This window comes from Ranitomeya variabilis, chromosome 4 (genome assembly GCF_051348905.1).
Source record: "Ranitomeya variabilis isolate aRanVar5 chromosome 4, aRanVar5.hap1, whole genome shotgun sequence".
NCBI classification, from domain to species: Eukaryota; Metazoa; Chordata; class Amphibia; order Anura; family Dendrobatidae; genus Ranitomeya; species Ranitomeya variabilis.
This window is the reverse complement of record NC_135235.1, coordinates 203,355,126-203,374,334: the sequence shown is the minus strand read 5'-3', so window position 1 is coordinate 203,374,334 and position 19,209 is coordinate 203,355,126. Positions and strand designations below refer to the sequence as shown.

The 19,209-nt window shown below is 42.3% G+C and overlaps 1 protein-coding gene across 6 annotated transcripts in view; it reads right to left on the bottom strand.

The window, feature by feature from the left end:
* LOC143770245 (testicular acid phosphatase homolog) overlaps positions 1-19,209 on the bottom strand; it is a 112,526-nt gene that overhangs the window by 49,625 nt on the left and 43,692 nt on the right. For 5 of the 6 annotated variants that reach the window (XM_077259695.1, XM_077259692.1, XM_077259691.1 and 2 more), the window contains exons 2-3: positions 5,651-5,746; positions 4,015-4,101 (exon numbers count right to left, since the gene is read on the bottom strand). In XM_077259695.1, coding sequence (XP_077115810.1) covers positions 4,015-4,059 — 45 coding nt within the window. In that variant the 5' untranslated portion in view covers positions 4,060-4,101; positions 5,651-5,746. The remainder of the gene's footprint in view (positions 1-4,014; positions 4,102-5,650; positions 5,747-19,209) is intronic. The other variant, XM_077259694.1, reaches the window with a different exon arrangement.

Sequence of the window (19,209 nt, the reverse complement as noted above, 5' to 3'; positions counted from 1 at the left end):
ACCCCACCCCATTACCACACATAATCCTGCCCCCCCACCCCATTACCACACATAATCCCGCCCCCCACCCCATTACCACACATAATCCTGCCCCCCACCACATCACCACACATAATCCCGCCCCCCACCACATTACCACAGATAATCCTGCCCCCCACCACATTAGCACACATACAGTTAAGTCCATATATATTTGGACAGAGACAACATTTTTCTAATTTTGGTTATAGACATTACCACAATGAATTTTAAACAAAACAATTCAGATGCAGTTGAAGTTCAGACTTTCAGCTTTAATGTGATGGTATCCACATTAAAACTGGATGAAGGGTTTAGGAGTTTCAGCTCCTTAACCTGTGCCACCCTGTTTTTAAAGGGACCAAAAGTAATTGGACAATTGACTCCAAGGCTATTTCATGGACAGGTGTGGGCAATCCCTTCGTTATGTCATTCTCAATTAAGCAGATAAAAGGCCTGGAGTTGATTTGAGGTGTGGTAATTGCATTTGGAAGGTTTTGCTGTGAAGTAAACATGCGGTCAAAGGAGCTCTCCATGCAGGTGAAACAAGCCATCCTTAAGCTGCGAACACAGAAAAAACCCATCCGAGAAATTGCTACAATATTAGGAGTGGCAAAATCTACAGTTTGGTACATCCTGAGAAAGAAAGAAAGCACTGGTGAACTCATCAATGCAAAAAGACCTGGGCGCTCACGGAAGACAACAGGGGTGGATGATCGCAGAATAATCTCCATGGTGGAGACAAACCCCTTCACAACAGCCAACCAAGTGACCAACACTCTCCAGAAGGTCGGCGTATCAATATCCAAATCTACCATAAAGAGAAGACTGCATGAAAGTAAATACAGAGGGTTCACTGCACGGTGCAAGCCACTCATAAGCACCAAGAATAAAAAGGCTAGACTGGACTTTGCTAAAAAACATCTAAAAAAGCCAGCACAGTTCTGGAAGAACATTCTATGGACAGATGAAACCAAGATCAACCTCTACCAGAATGATGGAAAGAGAAAAGTATGGCGAAGGCGTGGTACAGCTAATGATCCAAAGCATACCACATCATCTGTAAAACACGGCGGAGGCAGTGTGATGGCTTGGGCATGCATGGCTGCCAGTGGCACTGGGTCACTAGTGTTTATTGATGATGTGACACAGGACAGAAGCAGCCGAATGAATTCTGAGGTATTCAGAGCCATACTGTGTGCTCAGATCCAGCCAAATGCAGCAAAACTGATTGGTCCTCGTTTCATACTACAGATGGACAATGACCCAAAACATAAAGCCAAAGCAACCCAGGAGTTTATTAAAGCAAAGAAGTGGAATATTCTTGAATGGCCAAGTCAGTCACCTGATCTCAACCCAATTGAGCATGCATTTCACTTGTTAAAGACTAAACTTCAGACAGAAAGGCCCACAAACAAACAGCAACTGAAAACCACCGCAGTGAAGGCCTGGCAGAGCATCAAAAAGGAGGAAACACAGCGTCTGGTGATGTCCATGAGTTCAAGACTTCAGGCAGTCATTGCCAACAAAGGGTTTTCAACCAAGTACTAGAAATGAACATTTTATTTAAAATTATTGAATCTGTCCAATTACTTTTGGTCCCTTTAAAAACAGGGTGGCACATGTTAAGGAGCTGAAACTCCTAAACCCTTCATCCAATTTTAATGTGAATACCCTCAAATGAAAGCTGAAAGTCTGAACTTCAACTGCATCTGAATTGTTTTGTTTAAAATTCATTGTGGCAATGTCTATAACCAAAATTAGAAAAATGTTGTCTCTGTCCAAATATATATGGACCTAACTGTAATCCCACCCCCCACCACATTACCACAGGTAATCTCCCACCACATTACCACACATAATCTTGCCCCCCACATTACCACACACAATCCCGCCCCCCCACCACATTGCTACACATAATCCCGCCCCCCACCACATTACTACACATAATCCCGCCCCCCACCACATTACCACAGATAATCCCGCCCCCACCACATTACCACACATAATCCCGCCCCCACCACACTTCCACACATAATCCCGCCCCCCACCACATCACCACACATAATCCCGCCCCCATCACATCACCACACATAATCCCGCCCCCCACCACATTACCACACATGATCCCGCCCCCACCACATTACCACACATAATCCCGCCCCCACAACATTACCACAGATAATCCCGCCCCCCACCACATTACCACACATAATCCCACCCCCCACCACATTTCCACACATAATCCCACCCCCATCACATTACCACACATAATCCCACCCCCCACCATATCACCACACATAATCCTGCCACCCCACCACATTACTACACATAATCCCGGCCCCCCACCACATTACCACACATAATCCCGCCCCCCCACCACATTACCACAGATAATCCCACCTCCCACCACATTACCACACATAATCCCGCCCCCCCACCACATTACCACACATAATCCCGCCCCCCACCACATTACCACACATAATCCTGCCCCCCACCACTTTACTACAGATAATCCCGCCCCCCACCACATTACCACAGATAATCCCGCCCCCCGCCACATTACCACACATAATCCCGCCCCCCCACCACATTACCACACATAATCCTGCCCCCCACCACATTACCACACACAATCCAGCCCCCCACCACATTACTACAGATAATCCCACCCCCCCTTTACCACACACAATCCAGCCCCCCACCACATTACCACACATAATCCCGACCCCCACCACATCACCACACATAATCCCGCCCCCCAACACATCACCACACACAATCCCACCCCCCACCACATCACCACACACAATCCCACACCACCCCATCACCACACACAATCCCACCCCCCACCCCATCACCACACATAATCCCACCCCCCACCACATCACCACACATAATACCGCCCCCCACCACATCACCACACATAATCCCGCCCCCCCACCACATTACCACACATAATCCCGCCCCCACTACATTACCACACATAATCCCGCCCCCCACCACATCACCACACATAATCCCGCCCCCAGCACATCACCACACATAATCCCACCCCCCACCACATCACCACACATAATACCGCCCCCCACCACATCACCACACATAATCCCGCCCCCCCACCACATTACCACACATAATCCCGCCCCCACTACATTACCACACATAATCCCGCCCCCTACCACATCACCACACATAATCCCGCCCCCAGCACATCACCACACATAATCCCGCCCCCACCACATTACCACACATAATCCCGCCCCCAACACATCACCACACTATTGTTATTAATTTCATTTTAAGTTAATTTACCACCTGTGTAAGCGCTATTGAATGTTGTCATTATTTACTTTAGTTTAATCACCAGCAGCGTTAATTAGATAGCAATGAGCGTGCTGAGCGTTAGCTGGCTGGAAACATCTAGTTAATATTACTATTATTACTATTACTATTATTACTATTAATACTACTATTACTATCACTACTATTACTAGTATTACTATTATTAAAATTATTAGTATTATTAATATTACTATTATTACTATTATTATCAGTATTACTACTACTACTACTACTAATAATAATACTAATAATAGTAAGTATACCCCTTTAGTTCAGCTTGTGGATCTTTTACTCTCACTACAATATATCTAGCAGAGGGTTAAGAGTTAAACCTGTGTCCTAAAGAAACCATGCCTGAAGGCAGACATTTTGGAGTTGGGCCTAGACATACCTGACTTCACACCATAGACTCCAGTTCACTTCAGGTCGTATACAGATAACATGTGATACAGGGTAATGAACCTGTTTAGTTTATGGGAAAAGGACAATTATAATCTGTTCGCTTCCCAATCATTAATGGGGACTCTCTGAGGAGTGAAGTAAGAATCTGCTTGTTTTCCAAGTACAGCGCCACCCTTGTCTGTGGGTGATGTCTGGTATTACAGCTCAGCCCATCCAATACAAGTTTCACCATTTAGTGCCACTTACCTCCTCTTTTTTGTACGTCGGGCTGAGGAACTGCTCATATCTCATCCTTAGATATTTCCCCAGCTCATACTGCTGTCTGATGCCCACCTGGAAGTGCGTTAGAAGAGCTTATTGGACCACAAGAACCATACTAGATCCCAACTGCAAAACACAAGCACTCGACAGCCCCAATAATTTCGCAATAGCCTAAAAATGACTCTCAAGCCAATACAGTTATAAGAGAATGTCAATGAACAGAATTATATATTAACACAAATAAAAAAAATGAGATTAGATATTTTTCTATTAATTTATTGGGTAATTTCAATTTTTACAAGCACATTTTGTATTTTTTTTTAAAGATTTTATTTTTATAAAATGTGGAGTTTCCCTCTAAGTCATATGACAGATGACCTAATTGACTAGATCCCGTTTGTACGTCGGTCCTGTAAGTATGGGGGGGTGCAGCGCTATAGTGATGGTAGGGTATTGATCAGGCAAGTCCAATTTCAGACCAAAGATCCATTTGATGTAGGGGTAAGCTACCGGACTCCGCGGTCTAAAGCCATGTACTGCTGAGGCCAGTGATTGGCTGCAGACATCCCGTGGCGTATACGGACTGTGACGTCGGCAGCCAATCAGCACAGTATATTGGGGAACAGTGGGGATGTTACATTAGATCAGAGGGTAAGTATTATTTAATTAGTTTTGTGTTACTGCTGCCTGTATTCAGCATTTTACACTCAGGATCTCGGACAGCTGCTTTATTGATTATTATTATATGAGCCCTCCAGAAATTACAGAGAAGAAGCGAGCAAATACATTTGTAGGTCCCTGGTCCAGTAGCCAGGACCTCTGATAAGGAGCCCTGCTAACCTCCTACCTATTCTTTTGACCAGTTGGCCAACTGAGATGTCATGTATGGTTCACAATGACATTGCGCCAGGACGGCTAATCAAAAGAGCAGTCATTGATGCAGACAGGCAGGAGTCGGTTCCCAGGGCTGCCATTTAGCACCCGTGGAATACTGACCTGGCCAATAGACCAGGGTACTGTGAGTATTTTGTCACTTCAATTACTGAGCAGTGTAGTTGTGAATCCAGCTCCAGGGTGAGATAAGCACAAGGTAGTTACAGGACCTGTTTCCCTGTCAGCTGGTTTTATAAAAAATGAGAAGTCAGGGATATAATGAGGCAGAAGTCAGTTCCCAGTGCTTTCGTCTAGTGTCCATGGAATACTGACCCGGCCGTTAGACCAGGGTCCTGTGAGGATTCTGACATTTCAATTACTGAGCAGTGTAGTTGTGAATCCAGCTCCAGGGTGAGATAAGCACAAGGCAGGATCTGTTTCTCCATCAGTTGGTTTTATAAAAAAAGAGGAGTCAGGGATATAAGCAGGCAGGAGTCAGTTCCCAGTGCTTTCATCTAGCGTACATGGAATACTGACCTGGCCGCTGAGCCAGGTTTCTATGAGGATTTTGTCAATTCAATTACTGAGCAGTGTAGTTGTGAATCCAGCACTGGGGTGAGATAAGTACAAGGCAGTTGCAGCTCCTATTTCTCCCTCTACTGGTTTTCTCACTGTGCTCCTCCACCCTCCTGCCCTCCTCTTAGACTTCAATAGGCCACTGTAATCTGATCCCTACACTAGCATGTACCTGTGTCAGTTGTTGGAGTCCATTATCCCAAACTGTATCTTTGTAGGGATCAGTTGGGTATGTATCAAGTGGGGAACGATCTCCATGTCGATAGACCTACAAAGACAAAAAAAACTATTTACCAACTTAACCATGAATCAAGAGCATTAATTTACTCGGTGCACAGTATGGCAGTATTATTTTGGCATTTAGTGACAGTCAGTATTAATTATGTTGCTGTTTCAGTTTCTTGTCATTAGGTGGTGGGGGCCCGTCTTATTTTGATATGTGGATAATTAGTTTTTATATGACCTTTAATAACCCCAGATATTGACGTCATTAACAGAAAATTTTCCAGCTTAGAACAGAGGTTCATGTACAGTGGACGGCAGCTGTGTGTCCTCTCTAAATACACATAATTGAGAAATGCTCTTCAGAAGATAGCACGCTGATCACTATGTCGATAGAACCGCTGACAGGAGAGTTTTTTGTGGTAACCTATTCCATATCCTGTTTAAGTTGAACCGAGGACAAATATCTTATTACCCATCAGTTACATTTTAGCAAATAAGTGTTATTTCTTGCATAATGTAAAGCTATCCATCTTTCCGATAAACTTTCTAGATTTCTGCCTGTTTTTATTTAATAAAAACCTATAATGCAAAATCAATCTGATAGAAACATGTGATGGTTATACTAGTGCAGGACTGGTTACATTCATGTACATGTATCACAGCTGTGCCATGTATTGAGCTGTGCACCTGTGAATCCAGCTCATGATCAGAAGACATTGTATTCCCCTGAGGGTAACAGTTCTCACTAAATAACAGCGAGGAGAAATGTGAAAATATGGGAAGAATTCATATAGAAAGCATACTGAATATTCTGAAATGTTTCATATCAGGGCTGTGTCCTGTATCGAGCTGTGCAACTGTGAATACATCTCATGATTAGGATACATTGTTTTCCCTTGAGGCTAACAGTTCTTACTAAATAACAGCGAGGAGAAATTTCAAAATCTGGTTAGAATTCATATAGAAAGCATACTGAATATTCTGAAATGTTTCATATCAGGGCTGTGTCCTGTATCGAGCTGTGCAACTGTGAATACATCTCATGATTATGATACATTGTTTTCCCTTGAGGGTAACAGTTCTTACTAAATAACAGCGAGGAGAAATTTCAAAATCTGGGAAGAATTCATATAGAAATCATACTGAATATTCTGAAATGTTTCATATGAGGGATGTGTCCTGTATCGAGCTGTGCAACTGTGAATACATCTCATGATTATGATACATTGTTTTCCCTTGAGGGTAACAGTTCTTACTAAATAACAGCGAGGAGAAATTTCAAAATCTGGGAAGAATTCATATAGAAAGCATACTGAATATTCTGAAATGTTTCATATCAGGGCTGTGTCCTGTATCGAGCTGTGCAACTGTGAATACATCTCATGATTAGGATACATTGTTTTCCCTTGAGGGTAACAGTTCCTACCGAATGACAGCAAGGAGAGATTTCAAAATCTGGGAAGAATTGTTATAGAAAGCATACTGAATATTCTGAAATGTTTCATATCAGGGCTGTATCCTGTATCAAGCTGTGCAACTGTGAATACATCTCACGATCAGGATACATTGTTTTCACCAGAGGTTAACAGTTCCTATTGAAAAACAGCAAGGAGAGATTTCAAAATTTGAAAGTAATTAATACAGAAAGCATTCTGAATATTATGAAACATTTCATATCAGGGCTGAGTTTTGTATTGAGCTGTGAATCCATCTCATGATCAGGAGACATTGTTTTCCCCTGAGGGTAACAGTTCTTACTGAATAACAGCAGCAACCTGAGATGTGCAGGGTCTCGGAACAGCTGGGCAATGAGGAGGAAAGGTGAGCATTGTATTTTTTTAATGAAGAGTGCATTATTCTATATAGAGTCTCCCTATGGGGAGTGCATTATATTATATAAAGGCCTATGGGGAGTGCATTTTACTGTATAGTCTGCCTATAGGAAGCACAAGATACTATATAGACGCCTATGGGGAGTGGTTTATACTATATAGAGTCTGCCTATGGGGAGTACATTATACTATACTGTATAGAGGCCTATGGAGAGTGCATTATACTATATAGAGTCTGCCTATGGGGGGTGCATTATACTATATAGAGGCCTATGGGGAGTACTGTTGTGAACTCTATTTCTGGGCTCCCTCTTGTGGTCACAAGTGGTACTGTGTGAGTGCTGTCTTTCTGCAGGTGTGTGACTAGCATCAGCTGTCTCGTTATCTGTGGGCTGGTTTTCTATTTAAGCTCAATTGGAATCTCAGTCTATGCCTGCTGTCGTTGTATTCAGTGCTATTCTGTTTGCTCCTGTCTACATCCGTTACCAGTCTCTTCAAGAGAAGCTAAGTTCTGTTTGCTTATTCTTGCTCATCTGTGTTCAATATGTTCCTAGAATATTATGAGTTTTGTCCAGCTTGCTAATATGTGATTTCTCTGCTTGCTGGTAGCTCTGGGGTGCTGAGTTGCTCCCCCCACATCGTTAGTTGGTGTGGGGGTTCTCGCATTCTCTGCGTGGATATTTTTGTATAGGGTTTTTTACTGACCGCACAGATCCCTTGCTATTTTCTGCTATCTAGTGTTAGCGGGCCTCATTTGCTTAACCTGTTTCATCTCTGCGTTTGTCTTTTCCTCTTAACTCACCGTTATTATTTGTGGGGGGCTGTTCTATTTCTTTGGGGTTATTTCTCTGAGGCAAGTGAGGTCTTACTTTATCTCTAGGGGTAGTCAGTTTCTCAGGCCGTGAAGAGACGTCTAGGATTTCAGGAAACGTTCCACGGCTACCTTTAGTGTGTTTGGTTAGGATCAGCTTTGCAGTCAGTCCAGTTACCACATCCCCAGAGCTCGTCCTATTGTCTCAGACTTAGCTGGTTAGATTTGTGATCCTAAGCCACTGGGATCATAACAGAGTACATTATACTATATAGATTCTGCCTATGAGGAGTGCATTATACTATATAGAATCTGCTTATGGGGAGTGCATTATACTATATCGAGGCCTATGGGGAGTGCATTAAAGTATAGAGGTCTATAGGGAGTGCATAATACTATATAGAGTTTGCATATGGGGAATACATTATACTATATGGGGTTTGTTTTACCATTTATAGGCACACAGAACCACACAGCAGGTGCAGTAATAGGGATACATACAGCAGCATTGGGGTATCAGCAGGATGAGGGGTTTGTGCAGGTTGGGAATAGATGGGGATGGTGCCTGAAATGTGAGAAGTCAGATGAGTCTTTGTTGTAATCTCTGCAGCCGAGTCCTGGCTGGAGAAGTCGTCATGTCGGTCTGGGCCAGATGGAAAAGACGGGAAAAATGAACTATTTCATCAGAGAAAGTCAGCGGTAAGTCATTATCTGTAACTGTGCAGTAATCAGTTATATGTTCTGTAGGGTTCTGTATCTACCACTGACCATATGGCGGTAATAACAATATTGGTCTTTATATAGAGATTATCTTCAGTAACAGCGCGGTCATCTGCTGAGGTTCTCCTCCACTATTAGGGGGCGTCACCGAGTTGTAATCAAGGTTACCTGGTTAGGGGTCCACTGAGAAGCTTCGCCCCCCTGAACCAAACCCTACCTACCCCTCTGCCTGTATATATTGTCTGCTTTTATATTAGCATACCATTTTACCGTGTTATTAGTTCTTGAGATTATACAGTGGGGGAAATAAGTATTTGATCCCTTGCTGATTGTGTAAGTTTGCCCACTGACAAAGACATGAACAGTCTATAATTTTAAGGGATAGGTTAATTTTAACATTGAGAGATAGAATATCAAAAACAAAATCCAGAAAATCACATTGTATAAATTATATAAATTTATTTGCATTTTGCAGTGAGAAATAAGTATTTGATCGCCTAACAACCATTAAGAATTCTTGCTCCTACAGACCAGTTAGATGCTCCTGATCAACTCGTTACCTGCATTAAAGACAGCTGTCTTACATAGTCACCTTTATAAAAGACTCCTGTCCACAGACTCAATTAATCAGACTCTAACCTCTACAACATGGGCAAGACCAAAGAGCTTTCTAAGAATGTCAGGGACAAGATCATAGACCTGTACAAAGCTGGGGGCTACAAAACCAAAAGTAAGACGCTGGGTGAGAAGGAGACAACTGTTGGTGCCATGGTAAGAAAATAGAAGAAATACAAAATGACTGTCAATCGACATCAATCTGCGGCACTATGCAAAATCTCACCTCGTGGGGTATGCTTGATCATGAGGAAGGTGAGAGATCAGCCTAAAACTACACGGGGGGAACTTGTTAATGATCTCAAGGCAGCTGGGACCACAGTCACCAAGAAAACCATTGCTAACACATTACACCATAAAGGTTTAAAACCCCGCTGTGCCCAAAAGGTCCCCCTGCTCAAGAAGGCACATGTGCAGGCCCGATGATTCTGTGAGTGATTGTGAGAAGGTGCTGTGGTCAGATGAGACAAAAATTTAGGTCTTTGGCATTATCTCAACTCGCCGTGTTTCGAGGAAGAGAAATGCTGCCCATGACCCAAAGAACACCATCCCCACTGTCAAGCATGGAGGTGGAAACATTATGTTTTTGGGGTGTTTCTCTGCTAAGGGCACAGGACTACCGCATCAATGGGAGAATGGATGGAGCCATGTACCATAAAATCCTGAGTGACAACCTCCTTCTCTCCGCCAGGACATTAAAAATGGGTCGTGGCTGGGTCTTCCAGCAAGACAATGACCCAAAACATACAGCCAAGGCAACAAAGCAGTGGCTCACAAAGACGCCCATTAAAGTCATGGAGTGGCCTAGCCAGTCTCCAGACCTTATTCCCATAGAAAACTTATTGAAGTTGAAGCTCCGAGCTGTCAAGCGACAGCCTCAAAATCTTAATGATTTAGAGATGATCTGCAAAGGGGAGTGGAGCAAAATTCCTCCTGACATGTGCGCAAACCTCATCATCAACTACAAAAATGTCTGACTGCTGAGCTTGCCAACAAGGGTAATGCCACCAAGTATTAAGTCTTGTATTAAGTATTTCTCACTGCAAAATGCAAAAAATGTTATATAATTTATACAATGTGATTTTCTGGATTTTATTTTTGATATTCTATCTCTCAATGTTAAAATTAACCTACCCATAAAATTATAGACTGTTCATGTCTTTGTCAGTGGGCAAAGTTACAAAATCAGCAAAGGATAAAATACTTATTTCCCACATATCTACAGCTCCTTTCACCTGCTGTCCCCATGATAACACTTCTGCGTTGCGCTCCGGACGTTGAGTGCTGTCACTGGGATATGGTTTTGATCTTAATGAACATTAAATTCTTGAATCTCAGAATGTCTGACTGCTGAGCTTGCCAACAAGGGTAATGCCACCAAGTATTAAGTCTTGTATTAAGTATTTCTCACTGCAAAATGCAAAAAATGTTATATAATTTATACAATGTGATTTTCTGGATTTTATTTTTGATATTCTATCTCTCAATGTTAAAATTAACCTACCCATAAAATTATAGACTGTTCATGTCTTTGTCAGTGGGCAAAGTTACAAAATCAGCAAAGGATCAAATACTTATTTCCCACATATCTACAGCTCCTTTCACCTGCTGTCCCCATGATAACACTTCTGCGTTGCGCTCCGGACGTTGAGTGCTGTCACTGGGATATGGTTTTGATCTTAATGAACATTAAATTCTTGAATCTCAGAAGTCAGGATGTTGGATTTATACAATGTGTCTATGACAAGGCCAGTGCTGAGCGTTGGAGTCATAGTATTTCCCATAGAAGTCCCCTAGAAAACCGCACAGCTAATAGTAAAAAAACATAATAGACAATATCTTTATGTTTCCTCTGTCTCTAAATGTTACAATAATAAAAAGCTGATGACAATGTACAAGGTCGTCAAGGATCCTGGAACATTTGAAAAATATTGAATAAAGGATGTGAATTATGCAACGATTGAATCCCACGTGTAAGAAAGTAACGTATCAATATCTCTCACTGGATCGATCACTTACAGATCACCCAACAGCAGCTTACTGATTGTTTCCTATAAGCACAATTTTTTAACAATCAGAAGTGCCTGATAACAGCAAATAAAGATCATAAAAATATAACAAAAGGATACAATAAATCTGATTGAAAGATGGATGATAGTTAATGAACAAAAAGAAAGGGAGCACCTAAAAAAATATACAAAAGTGGACTTTTATTAGCCCATGTAGCAATGTAGATAGATACATACACCATGTTCCAAATTATCATGCAAATGATATTTTTATCGGATTTTCCTAAATGGTCGGTGCAAATGTCAGTCAGTCTAATAAAAACTATCACCCATTAGATTATACATTGAATTTTATTGAAGAAACCTCCCAATGATAACAGTATAATCTCCAAAATGAATAAAACCTCAGAATGCACTGTTCCAAATTATTAGGCACATTAGAATTTCTAAACATTTGATATGTTTTAACCCCTTTACCCCCAAGGGTGGTTTGCACATTAATGACCGGGCCAATTTTTACAATTCTGACCACTGTCCATTTATGAGGTTATAACTCTGTAACGTTTCAAAGGATCCTGATGATTCTGACATTGTTTTCTCGTGACATATTGTACTTCATGATAGTGGTAAAATTTGTTTGATATTACCTGCGTTTACTTGTGAAAAAAATGGAAATTTGGCGAAAATTTTGAACATTTTGCAATTTTCCAACTTTTAATTTTTATGCCCTTAAATCACAGAGATATGTCACACAAAATACTTAATAAGTAACATTTACCACATGTCTACTTTACATCAGCACAATTTTGGAACCAACATTTCTTTTAGTTAGGGAGTTATAAGGGTTAAAATTTGACCAGCAATTTCTAATTTTTACAACACCATTTTATTTTAGGGACCACATCACATTTGAAGTCATTTTGAGGGGTCTATATGATAGAAAATAACCAAGTGTGACACCATTCTAAAAACTGCACCCCTCAAGGTACTCAAAACCACATTTAAGAAGTTTATTAACCCTTCAGGTGTTTCACAGGAATTTTTGGAATGTTTTTTAAAAAAATGAACATTTAACTTTTTGTCACAAAAAATTTACTTCAGCTCCAATTTGTTTATTTTACCAAGGGTAACAGGAGAAATTGGACCCCAAAAGTTGTTGTCCAATTTGATTACGCTGATACCCCAGAGCACGTAAGGGAAGGAGCGCCATTTGACTTTTCAATGCAAAATTGACTGGAATTGAGATGGGACACCATGTCGCGTTTGGAGAGCCCCTGATGTGCCTAAACATTGAAACACCCCACAAGTGACACCATTTTGGAAAGTAGACCCCCTAAATAACTTATCTAGATGTGTGGCGAGCACTTTGACCCACCAAGTGCTTCACAGAAGATTATAACGTAGAGCCGTAAAAATGAAAAATCATATTTTTTCACAAAAATTATCTTTTCGCCCCCATTTTTTTATTTTTCCAAGGGTAACAGTGCAATTTGTCCTGAGTAGGCTGATACCCCATATGTGGGGATAAACCACTGTTTGGGCGCATGGCAGAGCTCGGAAGGGAAGGAGCGCCATTTGACTTTTCAATGCAAAATTGACTGGATTTGAGAGAGGACGCCATGTCGCGTTTGGAGAGCCCCTAATGTGCCTAAACATTGAAACCCCCGACAAGTGACACCATTTTGGAAAGTAGACCCCCTAAGGAACTTATTTAGATGTGTTGTGAAAACTTTGAACCTCCAATTGTTTCACTACAGTTTATAACACAGAGCCGTGAAAATAAAACATCTTTTTTTTTCTCCACAAAAATTATTTTTTTGCTCCCGGTTTTGTATTTTCCCAAGGGTAACATGAGAAATTGGACCCCAAAAGTTGTTGCCCAATTTGTTCTGAGTATGCTGATACCCCATATGTGGGGGGGAACCACCGTTTGGGCGCATAGCAGAGCTTGGAAAGGAAGGCGCGCGTTTGGATTGCAGACTTAGATGGATTGGTCTGCAGGCGTAACGTTGCATTTGCAGAGCCCCTGATGTACCTAAACAGTAGAAACCCCCACAAGTGACCCCATAATGGATACTAGACCCCCAAGGAACTTATGTAGATGTGTTGTGAAAACTTTGCACCCCAAAGTGTTTCACTACAGTTTATAATGCAGAGCCGTGAAAATAAAAATTCTTTTGTTTTCCACAAAAATTATTTTTTAGCCCCCAGTTTTGTATTTTCCCAAGGGTAACAGGAGAAATTGGACCCCAAAAGTTGTTGTCCAATTTGTCCTGAGTACGCTGATACCCTATATGTGGGGGAGAACCACCGTTTGGGCGCATGGCAGAGCTCGGAAGCGAAGGCGCGACATTTGTAATGCAGACTTAGATGGATTGGTCTGCAGGCGTCACTTTTCATTTGCAGAGCCCCTGATGTACCTAAACAGTAGAATCCCCCCACAAGTGACCCCATATTGGAAACCAGACCCCCAAGGAACTTATCTAGATGTGTTGTGAGAACTTTGCACCCCCAAGTGTTTCACTGCAGTTTATAACCCAGAGCTGTGAAAATAAAAAAATCATTTTTTTCCCACAAAAATTATTTTTTAGCCAAAATTTTTAATTTCCGAAGAGTAACCAGAGAAATTGACCCCAAAAGTTGTTGCCCAATTTATCCTGAGTACACTGATATCCCATGTGTTGGGGAAAACCCCTGTTTTGGCTCACGGGAGAGCTCAGAAGGGAAGGAGCACTGTTTTACAGTTTCAAAGCAGAGTTGGCTGGAATTGAGATCGGATGCCATGTCGAGCTTGGAGAGCCCCTGATGTGCCTAAACAGTGGAAACCCCCCAGTTCTAACTGAAACCCTAACCCAAACACACCTCTAACCCTAATCCCAACCCTAACCACAGCCCTAACCACGCCCCTAACCTGAACATGCCCCTAACCCTAATCCCAACCACACCCCTAACCCCAACACACCCCTAACCCTAATACCAACCCTAACCACACCCCTAACTCCAACACACCCCTAATCCCAACCATAACCCCAAGCACACCCCTAACCCTGACACACCCCTAACCCTAATCCCAACCTTAAATGTAATCCTAACCCTAACTTTAGCCCCAACCCTAACTTTAGCCCCAACCCTAACTTTAGCCCCAACCCTAACTGTAGCCCTATCCCTAACTTTAGCCCTAACCCTAACCCTTACTTTAGCCCGAACCCTAACCCTAGCCCCAACCCTAACTGTTGCCCCAACCCTAACTGTAGCCCCAACCTTAACCCTAACTGTTGCCCCAACCCTAACTTTAGCCCCAACCCTAGCCCTAACCCTAATGGGAAAATGGAAATAAATACATTTTTTACATTTTATTATTTTTCCCTAACTAAGGGGGTGATGAAGGGGGGTTTGATTTACTTTTATAGCGGGTTTTTTAGCGGATTTTTATGATTGGCAGCTGTTAACCACTAAAAGAGGTTTTTTATTGCAAAAAATAGTTTTTGCGTCTCCACATTTTGAGAGCTATAATTTTTCCATATTTTGGTCCACAGAGTAATATGAGGTCTTGGTTTTTTGCGGGACGAGTTGACGTCTTTATTGGTACCATTTTTGGGAACATGACATTTTTGATCGCTTTTTATTCCGATTTTTGTGAGGCAGAATGAACAAAAACCAGCTATTCATGAATTTCTTTTTGGGGGGGCGTTTATACTGTTCCACGTTTGGTAAAATCGATAAAGCAGTTTTATTCTTCGGGTCAGTACGATTACAGCGATACCTCATTTATATCTCGATCAAAATTGTGCCGCTAATTATAGACCTGTCTCTAATCTTCCCTTCATCTCTAAACTCCTGGAACGCCTGGTCCACTCCCGTCTTACCCGCTATCTCTCAGATAATTCTCTTCTCGACCCTCTTCAATCTGGTTTCCGCTCTTTACACTCTACTGAAACTGCCCTCACTAAAGTCTCTAATGACCTACTAACAGCTAAATCTAATGGTCACTATTCCATGCTAATTCTCTTGGATCTCTCCGCAGCATTCGACACTGTGGATCATCAGCTCCTCCTCACTATGCTCCGCTCCATCGGCCTCAAGGACACCGTTCTCTCTTGGTTCTCCTCCTATCTCTCTGGCCGATCCTTCACTGTTTGTTTTGCTGGTTCCTCCTCCTCTCACCTTCCCCTTACTGTTGGGGTTCCTCAAGGATCAGTCCTAGGCCCCCTCCTCTTCTCTTTGTATACTGCCCCTATTGGACAAACAATCAGTAGATTTGGTTTCCAGTACCATCTCTATGCTGACGACACCCAATTATATACCTCTTCTCCTGTTATCACGCCGACCTTTTTAGAAAACACCAGTGATTGTCTTACCGCTGTCTCTAACATCATGTCCTCCCTCTATCTGAAACTGAACCTGTCAAAAACTGAACTCCTCGTGTTCTCTCCCTCTACAAACCTACCTTTGCCCGACATTGCCATCTCTGTGTGCGGTTCCACCATTACTCCAAAGCAACATGCCCGCTGCCTTGGAGTCATCCTTGATTCCGAGCTTTCATTCACCCCCCACATCCGATCACTGGCTCGCTCTTCTTATCTGCATCTCAAAAACATTTCCAGAATTCGCCCTTTTCTTACTTTCGACTCTGCAAAAACTCTTACTGTCTCACTTATTCATTCTCGTCTGGACTATTGTAACTCTCTACTAATTGGCCTACCTTTTACCAGACTCTCCCCGCTCCAATCTGTCCTGAATGCTGCTGCCAGGATCATATTCCTCGCCAACCGTTACACCGATGCCTCTACCTTGTGCCAGTCATTACACTGGCTACCCATCCAATCCAGAATCCAGTACAAAACTACTACCCTCATCCACAAAGCACTCCATGGCTCAGCACCACCCTACATCTCCTCTCTGGTCTCAGTCTACCAACCTACCCGTGCCCTCCGCTCTGCTAATGACCTCAGGTTAGCATCCTCAATAATCAGAACCTCCCACTCCCGTCTCCAAGACTTTACACGTGCGGCGCCGATTCTTTGGAATGCACTACCTAGGTTAATACAATTAATCCCCAATCCCCACAGTTTTAAGCGTGCACTAAAAACTCATTTGTTCAGATTGGCCTACCGCCTCAACGCATTAACCTAATTATCCCTGTGTGGCCTATTAATAAAAAACAACAACATAATCACGTTCCTCCATCATGTTCTCATACACTTTATGCAGTTAATAGCCTCTGTGTCTGTACTGTTACATACTTAGGCAGTTAACTGGTTCATGCAGCTTTACATGAACACCCGAGCCTTACACTATGGCTGGTCCAAATAACTAAAGCAATTGTTACCATCCACCTCTTGTGTCTCCCCTTTTCCTCATAGATTGTAAGCTTGCGAGCAGGGCCCTCATTCCTCCTGGTATCTGTTTTGAACTGTGATTTCTGTTATGCTGTAATGTCTATTGTCTGTACAAGTCCCCTCTATAAGTTGTAAAGCGCTGCGGAATATGTTGGCGCTATATAAATAAAATTATTATTATTATTATTATCTTTTTTATGTTTTGGCGCTTTTATATGATAAAATCTATTTTATATAAAAAATAATTATTTTCGTATCGCTTTATTCTGAGGACTATAACTTTTTAATTTTTTCGTTGATGATGCTGTATGGCAGCTCGTTTTTTGCGGGATAAGATGACATTTTCAGTGGTACCATGGATATTTACAGATGTGGCCAAAAGTATTGACACCCCTGTAATTCTGTCAGATAATACTCAGTTTCTTCCTGAAAATGATTGCAAACACAAATTCTTTGTTATTATTATCTTCATTTAATTTGTCTTAAATGAAAAAACACAAAAATAATTGTCCTAAAGCCAAATTGGATATAATTCCACACCAAACATAAAAAAGGGGGTGGACAAAAGTATTGTCACTGTTGGAAAAATCATGTGATGCTTCTCTAATTTGTGTAATTAACAGCACCTGTAACTTACCTGTGGCACCTAACAGGTGTTGGCAATAACTAAATCACACTTGCAGCCAGTTGACATGGATTAAAGTTGACTCAACCTCTGTCCTGTGTCCTTGTGTGTACCACATTGAGCATGGAGAAAAGAAAGAAGACCAAAGAACTGTCTGAGGACTTGAGAAACCAAATTGTGAGGAAGCATGAGCAATCTCAAGGCTACAAGTCCATCTCCAAAGACCTGAATGTTCCTGTGTCTACCATGCGCAGTGTCATCAAGAAGTTTAAAGCCCATGGCACTGTGGCTAACCTCCCTAGATGTGGACAGAAAAGAAAAATTGACAAGAGATTTCAGTGCAAGATTGTGCGGATGTTGGATAAAGAACCTCGACTAACATCCAAACAAGTTCAAGCTGCCCTGCAGTCCGAGGGTACAACAGTGTCTACCCGTACTATCCGTCGGCGTCTGAATGAAAAGGGACTGTATGGTAGGAGACCCAGGAAGACCCCACTTCATACCCCGAGACATAAAAAAGCCAGGCTGGAGTTTGCCAAAACTCACCTGAAAAAGCCTAAAACGTTTTGGAAGAATGTTCTCTGGTAGATGAGACAAAAGTAGAGCTTTTTGGGCAAAGGCATCAACATAAGAGTTTACAGGAGAAAAAATAGGCATTCAAAGAAAAGAACACGGTCCATACAGTCAAACATGGCGGAGATTATGAAGTCTGAAAACTACCAACAAAATTTACAGCATAATGTAGGGCCCAGTGTGAGAAAGCTGGGTCTCCCTCAGAGGTCATGGGTCTTCCAGCAGGACAATGACCCAAAACACACTTTGGCGGTATGATAATAAAGTGTTGTTTTTTGCCTCGTTTCTTTTTTTTTTTTTTTTACGGTGATCACTGAAGGGGTTAACTAGTGGGACAGTTTTATAGGTCGCTTCGTTACAGACGCGGCAATACTAAATATGTGTACTTTTATTGTTTTTTTATTATTTAGACAAAGAAATGTATTTATTGGAACAATATTTTTTCTTTATTTAGGATTTTTTTTTTACATTATACATTTTTTTACATATATATTTGTAAATATATATTTTTTTACTTTGTAACATTGCCCCAGGGGGGACATCATGTTACAGTGACAGATCGCTGATCTGACACTTTGCAGTGCACTGTGTTGGATCAGCGATCACACAGGCACTGAAGGAGGCTTGCCGGCGCCTGCTCTGAGCAGGCGCTTGCAAGCCACCTCCCTGCAGGACCCGGAAGGCCCCCCGCAGCCATTTTGGATCTGGGGCCTGCAGGGAGGAGGAGGTAGGAGACCCTCGGAGCAACGCGATCACATCACGTTGCTCCGAGGGTGTCAGGGAAGCATGCAGGGTGCCCTCTCCCTGCGTGATGCTTCCCTATGCCGCCGGAATGCTGCGATCATCCTTGATCGCAGTGTGCCGGGGGTTAATGTGCTGGGAGTGGTCCGTGACCGCTCCTGGCACATAGTGCCAAATATCAGCTGTAATAATCAGCTGACACCTGGCGGCGATCGGCCGCGCTTCCCCTGTGAGCGTGGCC